Raw genomic sequence first — 10,154 nt, 5'->3', positions numbered from 1 at the left:
AAGGTGTGTGACAAGGTTGTATTCTTTCACCATACTTATTCAACCTGTATGCTGAGCAAATAATCCAAGAAGCTGGGTTATATGAAGAAAAACGTGGCACCAGGATTGGAGAAAGATTCATTAACAACCTGTATATGCAAATGATACAACCTTGCTTGCTCAAAGTGAAGAGGACTTAAAATAAAAATATTTACTGATGACGATCAAAGAGCACAGCTTTCAGTATGGATTACATCTCAATGTCAAGAAAACAAAAATCCTCACCACTGGACCAATAAACAACACTCTTATCAATGGAGAAAAGATTGAAGTTGTCAAGGACTTCATTCTTCCTGGATCAACTATCAACACTCACGGAAGCAGCAGTCAAGAAATCAAATGACGTATTGCATTAGGCAAATCTGCTACACAAGACTTTTTTAAAGTGTTGAAGAGCAAAGATGTCAGTTTGAGGACTAAGGTGCGCCTAACCCAAGGCATGGTATTTTCAATAATCTCATATGCTTGTGAAAGCTGGACAGTGAATAAGGAAGACTGTAGAAGAATCGATGCTTCTGAGTTATGGGGTTGGAGGAGAGTATTGAAGGTGCCCTGGGCTGCCAAAAGAACCAATAGTTTCGTTTTGGAAGAAGTGCAGCCAGAGTGCTTCTTGGAGGCCAGGATGGCGAAACTTAGTCTCTCATACTTCGGACATAGTGTCAGGAGGTACCAGTCACTGGAGAAGGATATCCTGTTTGGTAGGGTGGAGGGTCAGAAAAAAGAGGAAGACCCCCAACGAGATGGACTGGTCAAGTGGCAACATCGACAGACTCAAGTGTGGCCACAGTAGTGAGGTTGGCCCAGGATTGGCAGTGTTTCATTCTGTTGTGCATAAGGTCGCTATGGGTCGGTACTGCTTCAGTGGCACCTAACAACAACAACAACAACCTGGAACATAATTCAAATTAAAATGCTTACTCAGAACATAATTCAAATTCTGAATTGATTTATGGTGCTTGAGAAGAATATTAAAAGCACCATGGATTGCTAGGACAACAAACAAATCTGGGTTGGAAGAATGCTCCCTAGAAATCAGAGTGGTCAGACTTTGTCTCTCATGCTTCAGACATATTCTCAGGAGGGACCAGAGCCATCATGCTTAAAGTGGAGGGTCAGCGAAAATGAGGAAGACCCCACAATGAGATGGACTGGCACAGGGGCAGCAACAATGGGCTCAAACACAACCATGATGCAGATGGGGCAGGCCTGGGCAGCATTTCCTTCTGTTGTGCACAAGGTCACTAGGAGTCAGAACTGACTCAATGGCTCCTAACCACCCAGAATTGTGCAAAGTATTTCACATGAACAGTCATGAGGCTTCCCAGTACTTGTATTCAGAGGGATTCTCATCTTCGAATTAGAGACACACAACTGAAGCTTAGATGAAGTAATATGACACAAAACAACTTAAGAAAGCAATACACGGCCTCTCAGGATTAGTCCACCTCTGGGCTAGATGGGGTAGAAAGCCCTGATGGTGTGGTAGGTTAAATGTTAGGCTGCTAACCTAAGGTTGGGGGTTTGAACCCACCAGATGCACCATGGAAGAAAGACGTCAGTTTCCTTGTGTGGTCTACAGCCCCAGAAACCTTAGAGAGTTCTACTCTATCCTATAAGGTAGCTGAGTTGGAATTGACGCAACAGCCGTGGGCTTGGGTTTTAGGGGCGGTTCGAGCTCACCAGTCACTCCTTGGAAACCCTATACAGGGTTGCTATGGGTTGGAACTGACTCGATGGCACTTAACAACAACAATAACCTAGACAATAAGAGCTCTAGTAGCGTTGTGGTTATGAGTCGTGTTGTTAACCTCAAGGTCAGCAGTTCGAAACTACCAGCCGTTCCATGGAAGAAAGATGAGGCTTTTTGCTCCTGTAGAGATTTATAGCCTCAGAAACCTTATACAGGGTCGCAATGGGTCAGAACCGATTCCACAGCATACCACCACCACAGCTAGACAATATTTGGAGAATGACCTGTTTCAACTTGAAATAACGACCAAGAAGCAGGTACCAGTAAGTAGTATTGTTGTTAAGTGCCACTGAGTCGGTTCCGACTCATACCGACCCTGTACAAGTTCTCTGAGGAGTGGTATGGACTAGTGAAAGTCTTCTTCACAGTAAGTCTCCCGCTCCCCAAGGATGTCAGGTTCCTCAGTCCCACAAACCAGTGACACTCCACGAGCTCAGAGTTTAGTGACAGCTCTCCCACGCCATTTCCAACCTGTCAGTGGCATCTGTTGAAATAAATGTATGCTCCCATTTCTAAGCAAGAGCAAGCATTAGCACGTTAATATGCACAGAGTAAGTACAAGGGAGAAGGCACAGCTTTCAGCACAGACATGCTTCCTGCATCTTCCGCCCTCAAGATGTTCCCATGGAGGCAGACTGTGCACCACCAGCCAGCCTCCCACCCCATCCTGGCCACTCATCCACTGCCAGAGGACACAAGGAGCGAGTGGGGGGAGGCCTCGCCAAGGGCAGAGAAGGAAGGTAAGACAGGGCGATGAGGTAGGTACTTAAAGGGCGTGGCGCTGGGGGTGGAGTTACACAGAGAAGTGGGTTTCAGTCAGCTGCCTACCAGGGTGAGGGAGCCCAGCAAAGATTTACCTTTGTTTCCTCTCTGCCCCAGTCAGTCAAAGCTCCTAAAGTGACAAGTGAGGTAACAAGGGCGGAGGAGGCACAGGGGTGACATTGGGGAAGAGCTGAGAGACTGTCCTCCTCTGTTCTTTTTTCCTTGATCTCATTCTCTTCCAACCCACTCTGTCTCCCACCTCACCCCTCTCTCACTGGTGGTGGTTATCTGCTGTTGGACTGATTCCGACGCTTGGCGACCCCCATGTCTACACATCCATAGGGTTTTCTTGGTTATAATCTTAATATAAGCATACTGTCAACCCCTTTGTTCTAAGGTACTGCTGAGTGGGTTTGAACTGCCAACTTTTAGGTTAGTGATCATGCAAACCTGTAAGTGGGAGCTGACCGGAGGAGCTGACCATACCTCTGTTGTTAAGTGCTGTCAAGCTGGTTCCGACTCATAGCAACTTGAGGCATGACAGAACTAAACACTGCTCATCGCTTCACCACCCTCACAACTGTTGTTAAGCTTGAGGCCATTGCTGATGCCACTGTGCCAATCATCTCTTTGGAGGGTCTTCCTCTTTTTTCTCTGACCCTCCACTTTACCAAGCATGATGTCCTTTTCCAGGGACAAGTCCCTCCTGATAACATGTCCAAAGTATGAAAGAAGAAGTTTGATCATCCTGGCTTCAAAGGAGCATTCTGGCTGTACTTCTCCCAACACAGATTTGTTTCTTCTTCTAAAAGTCCATGGTACTTTTAATATTCTTCTCCAACACCATAATTCAATACATCAATTCTAGTCTTCTTTATTCATTTACTGTCCAACTGTTGCATGCATATGAGGATATTGAAAATACCATGGCTTGGTTCAGGCACATTTTAGTCCGCAAACTGACATCTTTGCTCTTAAAGAGGTCTTGTGCAGACGATCTATCTAATGTAAATACATCGTTTGATTTCTTGACTTCTGCTTCCATGAGTGTGGATGGTGATTCCAAGCAAAATGATGTTCTTGACAACTAATCTTTTCTCCATTTATCATGATGTTATTTATTGGTCCTCGTGAGAATTTTTGTTATCTTTACACTAAGGTGCAACCATACCAAAGGATGTGGTCTTTGATGTTCATCAGTCAAGTATTTTAACTCCTCTTCACTTTCAGAAAGCAAGGTTGTATCATCTGAATATCACAGGTTGTTTATCAGTCTTCCTCCAATCCTGATGCCACGTTCTTCATACAATTCAGCTTCTCAAACTATTTGCTCAGCATACAGACTGAATCAGTGATGTGAAAGGATACAGCTGGCACATAGCTTTTCAGATTTTAAGCCATTCAGTGTCCCCTTATTCTGCTTGAACAACTGTCTTTTGGTCTATGTATAGGTTCTTCATGGGCACAAATAAGTGTTGCAGAATACTGATTCTCCTCAATGTTGTCCATAGTTTGTCAGGATCCACACAATTGAAAGCCTTTGTATAGTCAGTCAATAAACACAACTAAATATCTTTCTGGTATTCTCTGCTTTCAACCAAGACCCATCATCTCACATCAGCAATGATCATCCTCATTCACATCCTTGTTTGAATCCAGCTTGCACCTCTGGCAGTCCCCTGTCAATGTACTGTTGCAACCGTTTTTTAATTATCTTCAGGAACATTTCAGAACCTGTATGTATGAGCTGATCACAGGACATGATGATCATCACGGCGCCACCTCATAAATGACCACAGTCACTGCATCACAAAGTCACCAGGCACTGACTTGCATTTGTTCACTGCTTATAGGAGATAACCTCAGGGTGGCTTCCAAGTCCAAATGCTCTGGCTCTGAGTGACCCTCCCATCTAGGGTGTGGACCCTGGTGATTAGGAAGGGCTCATAGTCCACGATGGGCCAGAAAGAATCTCTAGGCATCTGCACTGAGTCCATATCCAGTGGGGCTACAGGAAACAGATGTTTGTCAATATCAGGGTGTCATTTAAGGGCAGAAATATTTGGGCCTATATACAGAGAAACAGAGACCAACAACAACAAAGAGACATCGTGGGTGAGTGTTGCTCTGGTGGCCCCGTGAGCCAGACTCCCAGGATTCATGTCCTGGTGAAGTCTCCTCCTCCACTGGCTCTGGGCTAGGCCAGGAGACTTCCTTTAGCCAATGGGATCTCAGCAAGCTCGTGATGCAAGCAGAGGTTGATAAGCACTTGTATACTGGGGTTTGTCCTTGGCACTCAGCCACCACCAGCAGCACACTCTGAAGAAAATTGTCCAGGCTACCCAGGAAAGGAGGCCCAAGGAGAGGCCCCAGCCCAACCCCCAGCTGGATGCCGCCAAACCAATGCCGCACACCAACAGCACATGGAGCCAAAGGGGGCCTGGTCAACCCACAGAATCATGAGACGTTAGACATGTTGTTGTTTTAAGTCATTAACATTTGGAGTGACAATGAGTAAAAGAAACTATTATGTAACTTCCCCTATATGTCAAAGCTTGAAAACAGAGCTTACAAATTTAATGTCGTTATCAGTTTATTACCTAACTTGCTGTGTTACAAATTAAAAAGTAAATGATGCTCAAAAAGGTGACAAAAAATTGAGCATGATAAAAATACATGCATGGATGTGTGTGTATGAATGTGGACAGGTAGGCATCATTACTAATAAACTAATTAGCATGGTTAAACAATGTCTAAATGCAATTTAGATACTGTTTAACCATGCTAATTATTTTGTTAGTAATGATTAGTAAAATCCCCTTTTAAAAAACTACCAAAGGCAGAATGTACAACCGTCAATATCGCAGTATTATTTACAATAGCAAAAAACTGAAAACTCAATTACTTGTAACAGGAGGACAGATAAATTATGATATTCATAAAGTGGAAAATCATACAATAGTAAAAATAAACAGAGTTTCATACATCACGTTGTATAAAGTTCAAAACTGTAACACTGAGTGGGGAAAAATATACTTTTAAGCCTGGTTTAATATCATTTATATATTGTTGCTGTTAAGTGCCATCGAGTTGGTTCTGACTCATAGTGACTCTGTATAAGATTTCCTAGGAGTGGCTGGTGAGCTTGAACCTCCGACCTTGCGGTTCAAACCAACATTGCAGTCCAGTGCATTGGACCCGTAGCACCACACCAGGACTCCCCCTAAATACACACTTTAACAACACATTGTTCAGGGATACATAAGTAACAAAAGCTACACTGGAAATCAAGGAAATAATAAACATGAAATTCAAAAATAATAGTTTCTCGTAAAAGGAAGGAACGAAGATACAATTGGAGAGAGGCACACAGAGAGCTCTAAGGAGGTGGGTCATGTTCTGTCTCTTCATCTGGATGGTAGATCTATGTGTGTCTGTTTTATAATAACTTACACAGTATATATGTGTGGTTCTACTTTTTGAAGCTATAAAATATTTCATAATAAAAACTAATTTTAAAAACCAACTAATTTTAAAAACCAACCAAAGAATCTAGCAAAGCAAAATGAGATTGTCTCCAGCAATGTGTGCTTTATAATATGCAAAAATCAACCTGGCTCCTAAATGCTCGATAATTTTATTTCAAGAGGCAAAGAAGGGTGTACTCCAGAGGTAGCAATAATAGGAAAGCCTCCAACAGCTCATAACTCATGTGAAAACTGATAGCAAGGGAAGCAGGCTTTTTTTTTTTACTTTTTATTGCAATTTGAGTGAAGGTTTACAAAGCAAATTGGTCTCCTGTTCAATAATTCATGCACATTTTGTTTTCTGACATTGACTGCAACTCCCACAACCTAACAGCCCTCTTCCTACTTTCTCTGTGTTTCCCAGTTCCATTTGTCCTTCTTCCCAGCTGCTTTCTTCCTTCTGACCTATCCCTGGCCTACTGCTCCCCTTTTGATCTCATATGGTTGATTTTTCCAAGGAGTGTGTACTCCTTGGTGACACTGTTCACTTAAAGGCCTGTCTTGGAAGAAGTACAACCAGAGTGCTCCTTAGAAGCCAGGACGGCGAGGGTTTGTCTCTCATGCTTCAGACACATTATCGGAGACACCGAAGGATATCATACTTGGTAACGTAGAGGATCAGTGAAAAAGAGGACGACGTCAACAAGATGAATGGACCTAATGGCTGCAAGAGTGAGTTCAAACAGAGGTGTGTCTGTAGGCAGGCGCAGGACCATGCAGTGTCTAGTTCTATTGCACGTGAACATAGGGTCGGTCGTATGACTCGGAAGTGACTCAACGACATCGAACAACGGTTTGGCTGAAAGCTGAGCCACGGAAATAAATTAAAATACGGTGGTTAAAAGTGTTTAATTCTGTTCTTTTCAGTTATCTTTTGGGTACTCATCTGTTTAACACCTATTATATTTTCCACTGACAAACTACCTCTGAGCCCAGGGTGCAAGTGTCTACCCTTCCATTTAAGACCTCAGTGAAAGACCCAGACCTTCCACCAATTTCCCTGCCCTGGAAAGGGCTCCCCAGAAAGGACTACACTGTGCACTAGGAGACCCAGACACCTTAGTCACTGGGATCATAAAGGCTCCCGAGTGGCCATGTAAGGTGCAACTATTGGTCTCTCCCTGTCCGGAGAAAGAAGAGTGATGAAAACAGAAGATGCTTGGAAACAGTCCAATGGACCAAGTGAAATTTAATCTGAATGACCCTGAGACCAGGTGAACTCAATGGAAGCCAACTACCACAACCAACTTCTCTGAAAGGAAGCACATTAGAAGGACCTAGATAGAATGACAGGAATTGGAAACAAAACTCAAATACCAGGCTTACTGGTCAGACAGAGACTGGTGGAACCCCAAGACTAAGGCCATTGATCACCTCTGGAATTGAACTGAACCCTGTGGCTCAATTTTCAGATGCGTCTATTGGGGGGGGGGGACGACGACGACAACACAAGGGCAGTACACATACCTCAGAATGGGCGAATGGGCAACTATTTAAGATCAAAAGGATGGCACTCACCTAAGGACAAAATTCAGAAGGGTTAGGAAAGAAGTAGGGAGGCCTGGCAGCATAGTAGATTACGAGCTGGGCTGCTAACCAAAAGGCAGCAGTTCAAATCTACCAGTCACTCTGTGGGAGAAAGATAAGGCTTTCTGCTCCTGTAAAGATTTTCAACCTCAGAGATCCTATCACTGTGAGTCATAACGGACTCGATGGCACACAACCACTGCCAGGGAAGAAGCAGGAATGGAAACAGGAAGCAAAGGGAGGAAGCAGGATGAGTGACGTTCCACGGAGGGGATTGCAGTCATTGATGTGGATTGAAGTGTACGATTTGTTGAACGAAAAACTGAGAATCTGCTCTATAAACATTCACTCAATTCACAATGAAAATTTTAAGAAGACTAGAAGTCTATTACTGCACAGAACAAGAACAGACCCTGAGTCTTTCTGGCACCCGCTGACTGTAACAGGGATGGACACCTGGCCCAAAGCTGGTCACCACATCTGCCACCTGGTTACCCCTCCATCCTAATTCCTGCTATTCTCTCCCCTGAAATCATCACACTTGGCATCTTTTTCTCGCGGTACCTACAATTTCCAAATAACCACAATTTTATTTCTGTGTCTGTCTCCCCAAACTGTTAACTCCATGAGGGCAGAACTGGGTCCACTTTCAATCATCATTATGCACTACCAACACAGTCCCGACATACCATAGGCATTTAATAAGCATTTTTTAAACAAAAGAAGGGATTGTAATATTATGCCTCCTTTCTTCTAAAGTTTTATTTTCATTTCATAAAATGTAAATGGAAATACGCACATTTTAAACTGACTCAACGTTAAGGCAAAGTAATCAAAGTCATTAACAGCATCTACAATGACCCCCAGAAAGGAACATTTTCTAGAATGCCACATTAAATTTGACGAGTTTAAGGTGTACATAGAAACATACCTGAATGAAGTTGAATTTTCCCAATAACACCTTCAACCAGTCCCAAGCAAATGGGATTCCATGCAAGAAGTAGGTCGGTAGCTAAAATAAAAATAAAGAAAGAAGCAGCCATGAGAAAATATTCAACAGAAAATATATTAAAATAATACCTTTTTGTTATTATTAAGTGCCATCCAGTCGACTCTGACTCCTACCGAGCTAAGGAGCGGCTGGTGGGTTTGAACCACCAACCATATGTTTAGCAGTCCAATACTTATCCTATAGCACCACACCTTTAGCAGTACTTGATTAAAAAACTATCAAGGTCTCCATAAAGCAGTCTGAACATCCAGAACTGAGTGGTATTACCATACAGCAAGTTGTGAAAAGCATCCAACCTGAGACCCGGATACGGCTCCTGTACAATGGCAGTTTGGGGAGAGCAGTGTGGTTCTGAAACTCCCCAGGGGGAGGCAACACTGCAGGGCACCAAGGGGAGGCCTGAAGCTGGCTCACTGCAAATGGTGCATGGGATGAGCTGCCCATGGGCATATGGGTATACGCTAAACAAGATCCCAAAGTCAGTCCTGAGAATCTGCCTCACAGATGCCTACTAGTTAACGACAGGAAATGCCTTTCTCAAAGTGTGTTCACCAAACAAAGGCATCCAGAAAGCCACAGTTCTTTTCTGGGATTTCTGGGGCAAAAACAATAGAAACTGCTTTCATTGATTAAGCGCCTTATATAGTAAAATTGGAACAATAGCGAGAAAGTTATTAGCACAGCCCCTGCGCAAGGATGACACGCAAACTGTTAAGTGTTCCATATTTTCTGACGCCCTGGTGTGGCATTCTAGGATAAACACTTGACTGCTAACCACAAGGTAAGCCATTCAAACCCTCCAGCTGCTCCCTGGAAGCCCTATACATGATCAATGTGAGTCGGAACCAACTCAACTCAGTTAAAAACAATAACATGAATTCTAACTCCATATGATAAGCACTCAACTGCAAACAAGGTCAGCGGTTCGAGCCCATCAGCCGCTCTGTGGGAGAAAGATAAGGCTTTCTGCTCCCAAAAGATTTAAAGCGCCAGAAACCTATACAGGGTCAGAATGAGTTGAAATTGACTGGATGGTACTTAACAATAACAAATGCAGCCATGGTGTGTTACTATAGGATAAGCACTGGACTGCTAACCACAAGGTCGATGGTTCAAATCCGCTAGCCGCTCATCAGAAACGCTATACAGGATCAGCGTGACTCAGAACTCAATGGCACTTAATAAATGTGCTAGAAAGGAGAACTATTGGCACTATAAGATTAAAACTGGACTGCTAACCACAAGGTTGGCAGTTCAAACCCACCAGCCACTGTGCGGGAAAAAGATAACACTGTCACTAAGTGGAACTAACTGAGTGGTAGTGGGTTGGTTTTTTGGTTATGCCAGAAGGTCCCTGGGTGGTATAAACTATGTGTTCTAGACTACTAACTAAAACATGCTGCATTAGACAAATCTGCAAATCTTTTTAAAATGTTGAAGAGCACAGATATCAGCTTGAGGACTAAGGCACACCTGACCAAAGCCATGGTATTTTCAGTAACCTCATTATGTACGCAAAAGCTGGGCAGTGAATAAG

The 10,154-nt window shown here is 43.4% G+C and overlaps 1 protein-coding gene across 1 annotated transcript in view; it reads right to left on the bottom strand.

Moving 5' to 3' along the window:
* The window catches only part of INPP5F (inositol polyphosphate-5-phosphatase F), a 129,583-nt gene that overhangs the window by 80,781 nt on the left and 38,648 nt on the right, over nucleotides 1-10,154 (bottom strand). Inside the window, exon 2 of the mRNA XM_006831408.1 lies at nucleotides 8,537-8,617. Coding sequence (XP_006831471.1) covers nucleotides 8,537-8,617 — 81 coding nt within the window. The remainder of the gene's footprint in view (nucleotides 1-8,536; nucleotides 8,618-10,154) is intronic.

Source organism: Chrysochloris asiatica, unplaced genomic scaffold, assembly GCF_000296735.1.
Source record: "Chrysochloris asiatica unplaced genomic scaffold, ChrAsi1.0 scaffold00003, whole genome shotgun sequence".
In the NCBI taxonomy this organism is placed as follows: domain Eukaryota; kingdom Metazoa; phylum Chordata; class Mammalia; order Afrosoricida; family Chrysochloridae; genus Chrysochloris; species Chrysochloris asiatica.
Note: the sequence above shows the minus strand (reverse complement) of the source record. Positions and strands in the feature narration are given on the sequence as shown.